Source organism: Globicephala melas, chromosome 12 (assembly GCF_963455315.2).
Source record: "Globicephala melas chromosome 12, mGloMel1.2, whole genome shotgun sequence".
NCBI classification, from domain to species: domain Eukaryota; kingdom Metazoa; phylum Chordata; class Mammalia; order Artiodactyla; family Delphinidae; genus Globicephala; species Globicephala melas.
Window position 1 is genome coordinate 38649422 of NC_083325.1, and position 17054 is coordinate 38666475.

The 17054-nt window shown below is 37.2% G+C and overlaps 1 protein-coding gene across 9 annotated transcripts in view; it reads right to left on the reverse strand.

Annotated features, from left to right (window-relative positions):
- Positions 1-17054, reverse strand: part of SANBR (SANT and BTB domain regulator of CSR) — a 71759-nt gene that overhangs the window by 13018 nt on the left and 41687 nt on the right. For 8 of the 9 annotated variants that reach the window (XR_009566167.1, XM_060309386.1, XM_030877321.2 and 5 more), the window contains 4 exons: positions 16097-16242; positions 15104-15200; positions 14100-14132; positions 12736-12835 (listed from right to left, as the gene is read on the reverse strand). Coding sequence is in view for 7 of the 9 variants with exons in the window: in XM_060309386.1 (XP_060165369.1) it covers positions 12736-12835; positions 14100-14132; positions 15104-15200; positions 16097-16242 (376 nt within the window). In the remaining 2 variants the exon portion in view is untranslated. Of the gene's footprint in view, positions 1-12632; positions 12836-14099; positions 14133-15103; positions 15201-16096; positions 16243-17054 lie in introns of all 9 variants that reach the window. The other variant, XR_009566169.1, reaches the window with a different exon arrangement.

Genomic DNA, 17054 nt, shown 5'->3' on the forward strand with positions numbered 1-17054 from the left:
GTTTAAAGGTTAAGAATAGCACATTAGAACACTGTTTCCCAAATATCAATTATTTGTACACCACCTTCACACTTTTTGCTCTATCTTAAAAGGGAAACTTTATCACTACCATAAATGAAAAACCTGTAAAATGTGCTACATAGAAGCTAATTTTGAAGATAACAGAAAAAGACAAAACAACATCAATAATCTGGATAGATTTATTTGCCTGCTGGCAAGCCCTGAGCCCCTGACGTGTCTCTTTGTTAAAGTGGGAGATTTAAGCGTTATAAAATTTCTAAAAGCCATGATAGGGTGGGACATATGATAATGGCAGTGTGAAAAGGTTGGATAATTCCTTCCCTAAAAACAGAACAAAAATATTATAAACAACCATCTGCAGGTACTGGGGAATAGTCAAAGGAAGACAGAAAGTTCAGTGTTTACGTTTGAAAGATGCAAGAGCTAAGAGCTGTGAGTTTGTGGCTTTCTTGTCTGAGGGCACTTCCCCACCTCCCCAGTTCAGGGAGGAAAATTACAGCCTTGAGTTCTAGGGAGAAGATGATAAAGTTCGAAGCAACAGAGAAGCTGGAATTTTTTTTTTGGCTGTGCCACGTGGCTTGTGGGACCTTAGTTCCCTGACCAGGGATTGAACCCATGCTCCCTGCAGTGGACGCGCAGAGTCCTAACCATTGGACTACCGGGGAATCCCCAAGAAGCTGGAAATTTAAAGGGGAAAATATGGAAGCAAGAAAGAGACTTGAGGTCTAAAATGTGAGTATAAACTATGCCCAAATTCCTAGCTGAGTGTTAAACTCTGCAGGTATATGGGAGACCCTAGGAAGCCCCGCTAAAAAGGCAAGCAGAAACTAGGGTGGGGTGTTGATCCTTGCAAGACGGAACTGTTCTTTGCGAGATGTGGGAGTTTCTTGTGCCTTTTGACTGAATGATTTCCCCAAACTGCCTTTAGCTTGAGCTTCTGAGAGTCTTATAGTCTTGAGGTATCAGAGGTCAGACTTGGGAACTGGAAAAACAAGTAGGAATCTAGGAGGGAACCCAAAAAGCAAGGAAACCACTAAGCAGGTGAGCCCCCAAATCTGAATATAAATTCTGTCCAAATCCTTGGCTGACCACTAAACTACACAGGCTGGTGTGGCCCCTGGGGGTGGGGTGGGGGCAGGCTAACGCAGTAGCAGTCAGCAGCCAAAAAACCTGTGAAAAACACCATCCACTGCATACCAGCCAGGAGACAGATTTTGCAGTTTGGGTCCGGCAGGTTAACTGCTTACTAGAACAAAAATCCCAACAATCCTCAGAAGAACAAAAGAGATTTCAGAGTTGCACAAAGATAATCTATGATGTCCAGTTTTCACCGAAAAGTTATGAGATAAAGAAAGTGAAAAGAAAAGAAACAGTCAGAAAACACCCAGAAAAGAAACAGTCAATAGCAACTGATCCTGAGAGGGCCAGCATGTTGGACTTAGGAGACAATAACTTCAAAGCAACTATTATACATACGTTCAAAGGAGAAATGGTAGTATTGAGTAAGCACATAGAGAATCTCAACAGAGAAACGTAAAGTATAAAAGAACCAGGGGGAAATTCTAGAGCTGAAAGGCACAATAATTGAAATGAAAAAATGTACCAGATGGGTTCAAGAGAAAATGTGAAATGGCAGAAAAATGAATCAGTGAATGTGAAGTTATCAAAAGGTCATAGGTGTACTGGAGCTCCAGAAAACGAGTGAGAGAAAGGGGCAAAAAAAATACTTAAAGAATAAAGATTGTAAGACAACATTAATTTACAGATCCAAGAAGGTCAACAAATCCCAAGTAAGATAAACTCAAAGAAAGTCACATCTAGGCATATCATAGTTAAGCTTCTAAAAGTTAAAGATAAAAAGAAAATCTGAAAAAAAAAATATCTGGAAAGCAGCATGATTAAAAGTGCACATTACATACAGAGGGGAACAATTTTATCACAATGACTGACTTCTCATCAGAAACAATGGAGGCCAGAAGACATTGAAATGACATATTTATTTATTTATTTTTTAACTCTGGCCAATATTACGTTTAATGGTTAAACACTAAAGGCATTATCATTGAATAAAGAACAAGACAAGAATGAAAACTACCACCACTGGAAATTTTAGCCTCTGTAAAAAACAAGGAAAAATATTGAGATATATGAGACCAATTTTATCACAATGACTGACTTCTCATCAGAAACAATCAAGGCCAGAAGACATTGAAACAACATATTTAAAGTGCAAAAAGAAAAAACTGTTATTAACAAAGAATTATATATCAAGAAAACTGTACTTCAAAAGCAAAAGCAGGGACTTCCCTGGTGGTGCAGTGGTTAAGAATCTGCCTACCAGTGCAGGGGACACGGGTTCGAGCCCTGCTCCGAGAAGATCCCACATGCCGCGGAGCAACTAAGCCCGTGTGCCACAACTACTGAGCCTGCGCTATAGAGCCCATGAGCCACAACTACTGAGCCTGCGTGCCACAACTACTGAAGCCCGCGTGCCACAACTACTGAAGCCCGCGTGCCTAGAGCCCGTGCTCTGCAACAAGAGAAGCCACCACAAGGAGAAGCCCGTGAACCACAAAGAGTAGCCCCTGCTCACCGCAATTACAGAAAGCCCGTGAGCAGCGACAAAGACCCAACACAGCCAAAAATAAATTAATAAATTTTTTTAGATGATGATATGGATTTTCTCCTTTATTTTGTTAATATGGTGAAATGTATTTCCAAATGTAAAACCAAACTTGCATTCCTGATATAAACATTACTTGGTCAATTACTTGATATATTAACCTTTTTTTTTAACTGGATTTTATAATATTTAGAAGTTTTTTATTTTGATGATCATATGTTTTTTATTCTTCAATTGTTAATATGGTGTATCACATTGATTGATTTGCGTATATTGAAGAATCCTTGCATCCCTGGGATAAATCCCACTTGATCACGGTGTATGATCCTTTTAATGTGTTGTTCATTTCTGCCTGCTAGTATTTTGTTGAGGATTTTTGCATCTATATTCATCAGTAATATTGGTCTGTAATTTTCTTTTTTTGTAGTATCTTTGTCTGGTTTTGGTATCAGGGTAATGGTGGCCTCGTAGAACGAGTTTGGGAGTGTTCCTTCCTCTGCAATTGTTTGGAAGAGTTTGAGAAGGATGGGTGTTAGCTCTTCTCTAAATGTTTGATAGAATTCACCTGTGAAGCCTTCTGCTCCTGGACTTTTGTTTGTTGGAAGATTTTTAATCACAGTTTCAATTTCATTACTTGTGATTGGTCTGTTCATATTTTCTATTTCTTCCTGATTCAGTCTTGGAAGGTTATACCTTTCTAAGAATTTGTCCATTTCTTCCAGGTTGTCCATTTTATTGGCATAGAGTTGCTTGTAGTACTCTCTTAGGATGCTTTGTATTTCTGCGGTGTCTGTTGTAACTTCTCCTTTTACATTTCTAATTGTATTGATTTGAGCCCTCTCCCTCTTTTTTTTATTTTTTATTTAATTATTCATTTATTTAATTTTTGGCTGCTTTGGGTCTTCACTGCATGCGGGTTTTCTCTGGTTGCTGAGAGTGGGGGCTACTCTTTGTTGTGCACAGTCTTCTCATTGCAGTGGCTTCTCTTGTTGTGGAGCACAGGTTCTAGGTGCGTGGGCTTCAGTAGTTGTGGCACACAGGCTTCAGTAGTTGTGGCACACAGGCTTCAGTAGTTGTGGCTTGCGGGCTCTAGAGCGCAGGCTCAGTAGTTTTGGTGCACGGGCTTAGTTGCTCCGAGGCATGTGGGATCTTCCCTGACCAGGGCTCGAACCCGTGTCCCCTGCATTGGCAGGCGGATTCTTAACCACTGCACCACCAGGGAAGCCCCTCCCTCTTTTTCTTGATGAGTTTGGCTAAGGGTTTATCAATTTTGTTTATCTTCTCAAAGAACCAGTTTTGAGAAGTTTTATTGATCTTTGCTATTGTTTTCTTTGTTTCTATTTCATTTATTTCTGCTCTGATCTTTATGATTTCTTTCCTTCTACTAACTTTGGGTTTTGTTTGTTCTTCTTTCTCTAGTTCCTTTAGGTGTAAGGTTAGATTGTTTATTTGAGATTGTTCTTCTTTCTTGAGGTAGGCTTGTATTGCTATAAACTTCTCTCTTAGAACTGCATCCCATAGGTTTTGGATCATCGTGTTTTCATTGTCATTTGTCTCTAGGTATTTTTGATTTCCTCTTGGATTTCTTCAGTGATCTCTTGGTTATTTCGTAATGTATTGTTAAGCCTCCATGTGTTTGTATTTTTTACGTTTCTGTGTAATTGATTTCTGATCTCATAGCGTTGTGGTCAGAAAAGATGCTTGATATAATTACAAGTTACTTAAATTTACTGAGGCTTGATTTGTGACCCAAGATGTGATCTATCCTGGAGAATGTTCCATGTGCACTTGAGAAGAAAGTGTAATCTGCTGTTTTTGAATGGAATGTCCTATAAATATCAATTAAATCTATCTGGCCTATTGTGTCATTTAAAGCTTGTGTTTCCTTAGTAATTTTTTGTTTGGATGATCTGTCCGTTGGTGTAAGTGAGGTGTTAAAGTCCCTAACTATTGTTGTGTTACTGTCAATTTCCTCTTTTATAGCTGTTAGCAATTGCCTTATGTATTGAGGTGCTCCTATGTTGGGACCATATATATTTATAATTGTTATGTCTTCTTCTTGGATTGATCCCTTGATCATTATGTAGTGTCCTTCCTTGTCTCTTGTAACATTCTTTATTTTAAAGTCTATTTTATCTGATATGAGTATTGCTACTCCAGCTCTTTTGATTTCCATTTGCATGGAATAACTTTTTCCATCCCCTCACTTTCAGTCTGTATGTGTCCCTAGGTCTGAAGTGGGTCTCTTGTAGACAGCATATATACGGGTCTTGTTTTTGTATCCATTCAGTGGGCCTGTATCTTTTGGCTGGAGCATTTAATCCATTCAGGGTTAAGGTAATTATCGATACGTATGTTCCTATTACCATTTTCTTAATTGTTTTGGGTCTGTTTTTGTAGGTCTTTTTTTTTCTCTTGTGTTTCCCACTTAGAGAAGTTCCTTTAGCATTTGTTGTAGAGCTGGTTTGGTGGTGCTGAATTCTCTTAGCTTTTGCTTGTCTGTAAAGCTTTTGATTTCTCCATCGAATCTGAATGAGATCCTTGCTGGGTAGAGTAATCTTGGTTGTAGGTTCTTCCCTTTCATCACTTTAAATATGTCATGCCTCTCTCTTCTGGCTTGTAGAGTTTCTGCTGAGAAATCAGCTGTTAACCTTATGGGAGTTCCCTTGTATGCTATTTGTTGTATTTCCCTTGTTGTTTTCAATAATTTTTCTTTGTCTTTAATTTTTGCCAATTTGATTACTATGTGTCTTGGCGTGTTTATCCTTGGGTTTATCCTGTATGGGACTCTCTGCACTTCCTGGACTTGGGTGGCTATTTCCTTTCCCATGTTAGGGAAGTTTTCGACCATAATCTCTTCAAATATTTTCTCAGGTCCTTTCTCTCTCTCTTCTCCTTCTGGGACCCCTATAATGAGAATGTTGTTGCGTTTAATGTTGTCCCAGAGGTGTCTTAGGCTGTTTTCATTTCTTTTCATTCTTTTTTCTTTATTCTGTTCCACAGCAGTGAATTCCACCATTCTGTCTTTCAGGTCACTTATCCGTTCTTCTGCCTCAGTTATTCTGCTATTGATTCCTTCTAGTGTATTTTTCATTTCAGTTATTGTATTGTTCATCTCTGTTTGTTTGTTCTTTAATTCTTCTAGGTCTTTGTTAAACATTTCTTGCATCTTCTCGATCTTTGCCTCTACTCTTTTTCCAAGGTCCTGGATCATCTTCACTATCATTATTCTGAATTCTTTTTCTGTAAGGTTGCCTATCTCCACTTCATTTAGTTGTTTTTCTGGGGTTTTATCTTGTTCCTTCATCTGGTACATAGCCTTCTGCCTTTTCATCTTGTCTATCGTTCTGTGAATGTGATTTTTGTTCCACAGGCTGCAGGATTGTAGTTCTTCTTGCTTCTGCTGTCTGCCCTCTCTAAATAAATTTATATTAAAAAAAAAGGAACAAAAGCAAGGGACCTCCCTGGTGGCGCCATGGTTAACACTCCACACTCCCAATGCAGAGGGCCCCAGTTCGATCCCTGATCAGGGAACTAGATCCCACATACATGCCTCAACTTAGAGTTCACATGCCACAACTAAGGAGCCCATGTGCTGCAATTAAGGAGCCAGTGAGCTGCAACTAAGGAGCCCTCGAGACGCAACTAAGTAGCCTGCCTGCTGCAACTAAGAGCCAGTACAACCAAATAAATGTTAAAAAAAAACCACAAAAGTAAAATAAAGACATTTTCAGATGAATAAAAATAAGAGAATTCACTAATATACCTCACTACAGGAAATAATGAAAGAAGTCCTTCAGAATGAAAGAAAATAACATCAGATGGTAACAAAGATACAGAGACAAATGATAAATATAAAAGACTAATTGCATATATTTTCTTTTATTCTTCTCTAAATGACATATAACTGTGTAAAGCAAAAATATACATTTATATACATATAAATGTATGATATGTATATCATATGATATATGATATTTATATACACATATATATACGACAACAATAGCACAAAGAAGGGGAAGAAAATGGAGCTATATATTATTTTAAGGTTCTTCTATTTTACCTGGAATAATTCATATTACCTTTAAGTAGATTGTGATAGGTTAAAGAGGCATGTTGTAATCTTTAGAACAAATGCAAAGAATATAACTGAAAAGCAAATTAAATAATTTAAATAATACCCTAAAATTATTTTCTTAGCACAAAAAAAGCAGGAAAGGCAAAACAGAGAAGCAAAACATCTGAGAAAATTAGAAAATGAATAGCAAAATGGCAGACCTGATACAACCATATCAATAAACACATTAAATATAAATAGAATAAATGTTCCAGTCAAAATGCAGAGATTGGGCTTCCCTGGTGGCACAGTGGTTAAGAATCTGCCTGCCAATGCAGGGGACACAGGTTCGAGCCCTGGTCCGGGAAGACCCCACATGCTGCAGAGCAAATAAGCCCATGTTCCACAACTACTGAGCCTGTGCTCTAGAGCCCACGAGCCACAACTATTGAAGTCCACATACCTAGATCCTGTGCTCCGCAACAAGAGAAGCCACCGCAATGAGAAGCCTGCGCACCACAATGAAGAGTAGCCCCCACTCACTACAACTAGAGAAAGCCCGCACGCAGCAACGAAAACCCAACACAGCCAAAAATTAAAAAAAAAAAAGCAGAGATTGTCAAACTAGATAAACAAGCTATTACCAACAATATGCTATCTACAAGATACCCAATTTAAATTAAATTTTATTTATTCATTTATTTTTGGCTGTGTTGGGTCTTTGTTGCTGTGTGCGGGCTTTCTCTAGTTGCGGCGGGCAGGGGCTACTCTTCGTTGTGGTGCGTGGTCTTCTCATGGCGGTGGCTTCTCTTGTTGCGGAGCATGGGCTCTAGGTGCACGGGCTTCAGTAGTTGTGGCATGTGGGCTTCAGGAGTTGTGGCTCGTGGGCTCAGTAGTTGTGGCACATGGGCTTAGTTGCTCTGCAGCATGTGGGATATTCCCAGACCAGGGCTTGAACCTGTGTCCCCTGCATTGGTAGGCGGATTCTTAACCACTGCGCCACCAGGGAAGTCCCCACACTTTAAATTTAAAAACACGAAGAAGTTGAAAATAAAAGGATAGAAAAAAGATATGTCATCCAATTGGTAAACAAAAAAAATCTAGAGTGATTATGTTAATATTAAACAAAACAGACTTTCAGACAAGCAGTTTTACTATAGACAAGGAGGGGTAGATCATGAGAAAAGAGTCAATACACTATAAATGTATATGTGCCTAATTACAAAGCTCTAACACATACACAAAGCAAAAACTGACACACTTGAAAGGAAAAATACATAAATTAACAAGCATAGCTTGAGATTTCAATACTACTCTCTTAGTAATTGATAGAACAAGTAGTCAGAATATGATTAGAGAAGACTTGTACCAGAAAATCAAACCAACTTGACCCTACCTTTAAAGACTACTCCACCTATAACAGCAGAATTCACATTCTTTTCATGCACATCTGGAACACATGTCAATAAAATTTAGAAGATGAAACCACAGAGTACATTTTCTGACCATGATGGAATTAAATTAGAAACCTACAACTGAGAAGTATCCAGAAAAATCTGAAAATATTTGGAAATTAAACACATTACTAAACAACACATGGGTCAAAGACAAAATCATAAGGGAAATTAGAAAATATTTTGTATTGAATATAAATGAAAAAAAGATATATCAAGTCTATGAATACTTAAAAGCAGTGCTTAGAGTGAATCTTATAGCTTTAAATGCTTATACTAGAAAAGAAGTAAAAAAACAATGATTTTGGGCTTCCCTGGTGGCGCAGTGGTTGAGAGTCCGCCTGCCGATGCAGGGGACACAGGTTCGTGTCCCGGTCTGGGAAGATCCCACATGCCGCGGAGCGGCTATGTGAGCCATGGTGAGCCATGACCACTGAGCCTGCGCGTCTGGAGCCTGTGCTCCGCAACGGGAGAGGCCACAACAGTGAGAGGCCTGCGTACCACAAAAAAAAAACCCAACAAAACCCAATGATTTAAGTTTCCACTTTAAGAACCTAAAAAAAAGAGTAAATTAAGTCCAAAGTAATTACAAGGAAGGAAATAGTAAATATAAGAGGGAAAATCAATGAAATATAAAATAGGCAAACTATAGAGAAAGTCAATGAAATCAAAAGCTGGTTCCTTGAAAAGATCAATAAAACTAATAAACCTCTAACTAAACTGACCAAGAAAAAAAGAGATAAGACACAAATTATCAATATCAGGAATGAAAGAGGGACATCACTAGAGATCCTTCAGACAGAAAAGGATAATAAGAAAATGCCATGAGCAACTTTATGCCAATAAATGTGACAACTTGGATAAAATGGACACATTCCTTGAAAGAAATTATCAAAACATTCAAGAAGAAACAGAAAACCTGAATAGCACTATATTAATTAAAGACCTTAACTGATAATTAAAAAGCTTCCTATAAAGAAAACTCCAGGCCCAAATGACTTTACTGCTGAATTTCACCATACTTTTAAGGAACAAAGAATACAAATACTACACAAATTCTTTCAGAAAAGAGAAGTGAACATTTTCCAACTCATTTTATGAGGTATTAACCTGATAACAAACTTGAAGAAGACATCACAAAAAAACTACAGACAAATATCCCTCATGAACACAAACAAAAAATCTAACAAAATACAAGCAAGTCCAATACACTAACATATAAAGAGAAAAACACCTCACGACCAAGTGAAGCTTACCTCGGAAGACTGATGTAACACTTGAAAAATCAATGTAATTCATCATATTGATATAATGATGGAGAAAGACTATATTATCATCTCAGTAGATGGAGAAAAAGCATTTGACAAAATTCAACACCCATTCATGTGGCAAACTAGAAATAGAAAGGAACCTCCTCAACCTAAGAAAGGGCGTTTATGAGAAGCCAACAACTAACGTTACATACTTAACGGTTAAAGATAGAGGGGGCCTCCCTGGAGTCCCAGTGGTTAAGACTTCGCCTTCCAGTGCAGGGGGTGTGGGTTTGATCCCTGGTCGAGGAGCTAAGATCCCACAAGCCTCGCAGCCAGAAAAACCAAAACATAAAACAGAAGCAATACTGTAACAAATTCAATAAAGACTTTAAAAATGGTCCACATCAAAAAAAAATCTTTAGAAATATAAAGATTGAATGCTTTCCCCCTAAGATAAGGAACAAGGCAAGGATGTCTGTTCTCACCACTTCTAATCAACATCAGGTCCTAACCAACACAAAAAGGCAAGACGAGATAAAAGGCATACATACTGAAAGCAATCTAATAAGCAAAGAAAAATTAAGTCAATTTAGCAAGGTCATAGGATACAAAGTCAATACACAAAGACCAGCTGTATTTCAATATTACCATTAATGAACAATTGGAAAATTTAAAAAACCTACTTCCATTTATAAAAGCATAAGAAAATACTTAGGAACAAATGTAACAAAAGATGTTACAACGTTTGCATAATGAAACTACAAAACATGATTGAGAGACATTAAAGAAGACTTAAATAAATGGAGAGACAGTCCGTGTTCATGGATTGGAAGACTTGCCATTGGGGAAAAAAAGAGCAACATACAGCTTCAACACAATTCCAATACCAAAATAAACTAAGACAAGAGAACAGTTTTGGAGGACTCACACCACTGATTTCAAGAGTCACTAAAAACTACAAAAATTAAGACAGTGTGACATTGATATACTGATGTAAAGACAGAAGAATCAATGGAAGAGAACAAAGTTCAGAAGTAGATCCATATGTAATGGTCAACTGATTCTTTAACAAAGTTGCTAAAGTAATCCAATGGGGAAAGAACAGTCCTTTCAACAAATAGTACTAGGACAACTGGCTATGCCTATGGAAAAAAGAAAGGAATCTTGACTCTTACCTCATACCACACACAAAAATTAACCTGGAAGGTATTGTATACTTAAATATAAGAGCTAAAGTCATAGAGCCTCTAAAAGAAAACATAGAAAATCTTTATGACTTTGGGGTAGCCAAAGATTTCTTAGCTAGTAAAGCCTGAAACATAAAAGGAAAGCTAAAAACTTATAGTTCACAAAATTAAAAACTTTTGTTTTCAAAAGACAATGTCAATAAAAGTAAAAGGCAAGTCATAGACTAGGGAAAAATATCTGCAAAACATATGGACTTGTATCCACAAATATATAAAGAACTCTTACAATTCAATAAGGCAAACAATTCAATTAAAAAAGATTTAAGGCAAAAGATTTAAACAGACATTTCACAAAAAAGACATATAAATGACCAAGAAGCACATGAAAAGATGCGAAGAATTACACACACACTAGAATGCCTAATATTAAAAAAAACCACAATAATACCAAGTATTGGTACAAATGTGTAGCGACTGGAACTCTCATACATTGCTGGTGGGATGCAAAATGGTACAGTCACTTTGCAAAACAGTTTGGCAGTTCCTTATAAAGTTAAACATACACTGAGCATGTGACCCAGCAATTCCACTTGTAGGTATCTACCCAAGAGAAATGAAAACATATGTCCACACAAACTTTTACGCAAATGTTCACAGCAGCATTATTCATAACAGCCAAGAACTGAAAAGAACCCAAATGTCCATGAAATGGTGGATGGATGAACAGATTATGGTGTATTTCTACAATGGAACACTACTCTGCAATACAAAGGAACAAACTACTGATACACACAACAAATGGATGAATCTCAAAAACATCATACTAAGTGAAAGAAGCCAGACACAAAAGGCTATTCATGATTCCATTTATATGAGATCTTAGAAAAGGTAAACCACAGTGACAAAAAGCAGATTATTGGTTGCCTGGGATTGGGAGTGGGGAAAGGGAACTGAGTGTAAAGGGTTAGAAGGAAACTTTCTGGAGTGATATTCTAGGTCTTGATTCTGGTGGTGGTTATACAACTGTGCTTAAACTCGTCAGTGTGTACACTTAAAAATGAATGAATTTTATTACACGTAAACTATACCTCAATCAACTGTGAAACACACACAACATAGTAGCATTTTCTCCTTCACTAATTAGTATTGAAAAATAATTGATAAATGACTAGTTTTTTCATTAGGGGAATTCAACATGTAAAGAAAAATTATATAAAACTTAGAAATAAGACAAAGGGAAGACTGCATGTCCTTTAAGTGATATACTGGAGGACTGCTTACTTAATCCTCTAAGAGAACGTCCTTATGTTTGACTTTCCTGTCTACTATTGATTGAAGGCCCAGATACTGTGAATTTTCATGTTACCTTACAAATTTTTCTAACAGAAATGCAAATGATTTCTGTCCAATAGAAAAGATAACCCCAGGACTTCCCCGTTGGTCCAGTGGTTAAGACTCCATGCTTCCACTGCAGGGGGCACGGGTTTGATCCCTGGTTGGGGAACCGAGATCCTGCATGCCGCGTGTCGGGGCCAAAAAAAGGAAAAAAGGAAAACAAAGATAACCCCGGTGGTTATGGGTTTATTGCCTTGTATGACATTAATCAGTGTTGTATCTAATTTGCAGTCTTTTTTTAACATTCTTTTTTCAAATGCCTACAAATACCTGAGCCTTCAAATGCTTAACCCTAACCCTAACTTTCCCTGCTATTTCTCTCACTAATGGGTTGAAAAACTTTGACACAAGTTCATTCTATAGTTGTATAAAGTTATGGTTTTAACTTAAAAAATCATACTTTGATGACTATTATTTAATGGTTCATTTGAGTGTCACTTCAAATCATCTCAGGTACAATGAGATAGTCACACGTTTTGAGAAACCCATTAGGTTACACCTGAAATGAAAACTTGGAGGGTTATTTCTTAGTATACAGCACTTTAAAAAAAATAACTTTATGAGTATTCTGTGTTAGTGTCAGGGTTAGGGAATCTTGATGAAGCCTCTATTATTTATTTTTTCCATGTTGTAACCTACCATGTAGACTTATAAAGCCAATTCTTCATCCCTTGCATTAAATCCTTTGGAATATACCCTCCTCATAAAAGTGAGACTTGATTTTTAACTTAGAAATCCATACTTTGTTTCTTGGATACTTCTTCTTCATCTCCAACTTCATCTTCAGTGACCTCGGACCCAGTGGTATATTCTTCTTCTTCTGAAAATAATGACTGCTGTTTCTGAAAAAACAAATACATTGTATTAAAACTGTATATTATCACATCACCAATGAATTCTTTCGAACACACTCATCTAAATTTATTTTGGATGAATGAGCCAAACAAGAACTGATAAAATGACCACTGTCTAGCACAACTTTCAGGAAATGGATGTAAGAATTTCTACATTTAGGACAAGATAGCATTACATTAAATATTTTAAAAATTTATTTCCTTCACAGATTCTAGCAGAGTGATGGGCACATTATAAGTACTCAGTATTTGTTGAACTGCACTTCTATCACTCAATTGAAAGTATTTTCCTTGATATTAAGATTAAATTAGGGACTTCCCAGGTGGTCCAGTGGAAAAGAATACGCCTTCCAATGCAGGGGATGCGGGTTCGATCCCTGGTCAGGGAACTAAGATCCCACATGCCGTGGGGCAACTAAGCCCGCATGACACAACTACTGAACTCATGTGCCTTAACTAGAGAGCCTGCGTGCCGCAAACCAGAGACCACACTCTCTGGAACCCACGCGCCACAACTACAGAGCCCACGCACCCTGGAGCCTGCATGCCACAACTAGAAAAGAGAAAAAAAAATAAACCCACATGCCACAACTAGAGAAGCGTGCGCAGCACAACGAAAAATCCCCTCATGACTCAACGAAGATCCCTCCGTGTGCTGCAACTAAGACCTGATGCAGCCAAAAATAAATAAATAAACCTAAAAAAAAAGATTAAACTAAAATACAATAATTGCCAATATGAATGTAGTCTCATAAACAAGTAAATGTGCACATTCTCTGGGTGAATGTGGTGCTGGATCATCTGAACGTATCGTCATCAGTTTCCTCCATCTATCTACCCTACTGTCTGTTATCACTGATACAAATTTCTATTCCATTCTTGTGAATACTGGTGGCAGATGGCACAGTAATGGCAAATAGGTAAAAAACAACAAAAAAATCAATCAATCAATCAAACAACCAAATAACTGGAACTTAATTGATATGTTGTTTTGTTCAATGTTCTAAATGTGACTTAAAAGTGACTTTAAAAAAGTCATTTAAGAAAACTTATGGATTATGCAGCTAGATAATGGAGTATGTGTCTGTTTTAAACAATGACTTTTTAATAAGTGCGAAATTACAGAAGCTGAAAAGGATGATATACATTTAACTAAAATCTATAAAATTAGATACTCATGAGATTTTATTAAACTGAACTTTGATTTAGGAAGAAAGAGATTCATGAAAGTGAAATATAGTTGCTCACTTACCAGCTGCAGTGTCCAGTTTTTCAGTGATAAGAACTATAAAAAAGACAAAGGAATAAGAGATTAATATATCTGCATCTACCCAGATTGCAGCTCCTTATTTTCATATGGATATTGTAGAAGAGTTGGAAAAAGTTAAAAAAGTTCATTCCCTTCTAGGTTGAAACATAATTTTAAACTCATCTAAAAATGATATAGTACAATCTTTTGTATTCCCTGCCCAGAAAAAATGTGTATGTCTACAAAAAAGAAAAAAAAAAAATCAACATTTCCTAGGGTCATTTCCAAAGGACAAGTAAATCACATATAGAGATAATATAATTTTATATTGTGAATTATTTCAATCACTTTTTAATGTTTATATTCTATTATAAATTAAGGAACCAGATTATATATGGATATTCAAGAAATCTAATTTGCTATTTTGTATATAATTTATAAATAAATGTTAGTAATTAAACACAGCCATCTAAAGTTTATAATGCATTTTACATGGAATATTTCATTTTCTCAAGTAAATGCTACTTCAACTAACACAGACAGGAAGTTCACAGGCAAACAGAGACTCCCTGGCTGTTAGTAACAGGAATCAAAGGAATCAATGCTTTCCAGTCACCTTGAAAATATCTCAGTTTTGAAACCCTGGAAAAACTAAATGCATTACTGAATACAATTAACAAAAAGAATTTCATACCAAAAAATGTTTACAGGACTAGGAGGGGATAAAATATCCCATTCATACTGTCTTCATTTCTCAAATCATTATTTGTCCATAATAAACCCTGAAGACTATATTTTCCCCCAAATTTAAGTTGATTAATTATTAATTCTTTGAGTGCAAGGAATGCATCATCCTTATAGTCCTGTTAACTCAGCATAATACCTTGTTATGAGAGTTAATGCATATTAATGGAAAATTTCAGTATTAAACAGATCAAATTTCTGTCAAAAATTAAATATTATCAATTGTTTTTATAAATAAAGAATAAATGAAGCAAGCTACTTACAGCATTGAGCTCCCCACTCTTGGGGCCCCATGGTGTATTTGGCTCCAGTAAAACATCACAGTCTAGACCCTTTTCATCACAGGGACCACCAGAATCACTTGAAAGGAAAAGACATTTTATGGAGAAGTGTTCAATTTAAGATTTTTTTTTTGGCCTTGCTGCACAGCTTGCAGGATCTTAGTTGCCCAACCAGGGATCAAACCTGGGCCCTGCCAGTGAAAACTGCCGAGTCCTAACCACTGGACCGCCAGGGAATTCCCCAATTTCTTAAGAATTTAAATGTAAACAATATCTTTTCTTATTGCAAATGTTTTATAAATTGCTCTTTAGAAATACAGTTCTTGAGTATAAAGGTATGCCACTTCAACATTTACATTTCTTAATGCATCTAGTGACTCCCCCAGCATAAGTCACTCCATATGGGGGGAGCACCACTATACTCCAAACACTGTACCTGCCAGGTGGTGAAACAGGCTGCTATGGTGGATACTGCTTTGAGGACAGCTTTTATCAGAGAGTCCTCCTACCCCCAACCTGACAGCCTGTTGCAACTGTAAAATGATGGAAGTGACTTCATTAATTACTGAATCCAAGGAGTTCAAATTTATGCAAAGACAACCTCAACCATCAATTTATTTTTCTAGTTCCATCAATTTTTTTTTCTAGTTCCATCAATTAGCTAAGATGGGCTTAAGTAACTTGGAAAACATTTTTTAAATCCTCTAAAATTGGAGTGTGGGCCCCACCCTTTGAATCACCAGGAACTCCTATTATTAGTTTTTCTTCCCCTTGGACTTCCAATATTTAGAGGTTTTTTTCCTACCAAATAAACATCTGCTTGCTCTTATTGTAAGCTAACATATAATTTCAGCTAGGCTTTCTGAAATAACGAAAACGACTGCCATTACTGATTTGGGGAGGTACTGGGGGGTAGAGGATTCCAGCATGCGAACCATTGAATAAAGTCGCAGTACACCATTTCCCCCACCTCACCTGACTGTATCTTTAGCAAAAGGCACAAGAATGACATCTTTGTGTTTCTGCAGATCATCCAGTATTCTGGCAGTTGGGCAGGACAGCAAATCTTCACCTTCACCTTGATCACGAAGAACCACCATGTGGTCCTTCACTTTACAACCCTGTCACGTAAAAGACTAAATTTGAGAGGTTCGTTCATTATAGAAACATTCCTTTAAAGACGACTGTATGTTTCTGTTCTTCTTTGCCCCGTCATACCATCCTACTAACACTTTTACACCTTTCTCAGTATCTCAAAAAATAATACTCATACAGAAAAGAGCATGAAACATAAATGTATACCTTAACAAATATCCATGTAACACTATCCACACTAAAAAACAGAATATTGCCAATACTCCAGGATTCCTCTTGGGCCCATTCCCAACCATAATTGTCTCCATCCTTCCCAAAGGATAACCTCTTCCTTGACTTTTATGGTTCTCACTTTCTTGCTTATACCTTTTACCACTTAAGGATGTATTCCTAAACACTACAGTTTAGTTTGTCTCATTTGTATTGTTTTTTTTTTTTGAAATAAATTTATTTATTTATTGGCTGCATTGGGTCTTTGCTGCTGCACACGGGCTTTCTCTAGTTGTGGCGAATGGGGGCTACTCTTCGTTGTGGTGCGCCAGCTTCTCATTGCAGTGGCTTCTCTTGTTGCGGAGCACAGGCTCTATGTGCACGGGCTTCAATAGTTGTGGCACATGGGCTCAGTAGTTGTGGCTCGTGGGCTTTAGTGCTCAGGCTCAGTAGTTGTGGCCCACGGGCTTAGTTGCTCTGCGGCATGTGGGATCTTCCCGGATCAAGGCTCGAACCCATGTCCCCTGAATTGGCAGGCGGATTCTTAACCACCGCGCCACCAGGGAAGTCCCATCTCATTTGTTTTAATACTATGTTTTTGTGATTCAACCATGTTACTACATGTAAT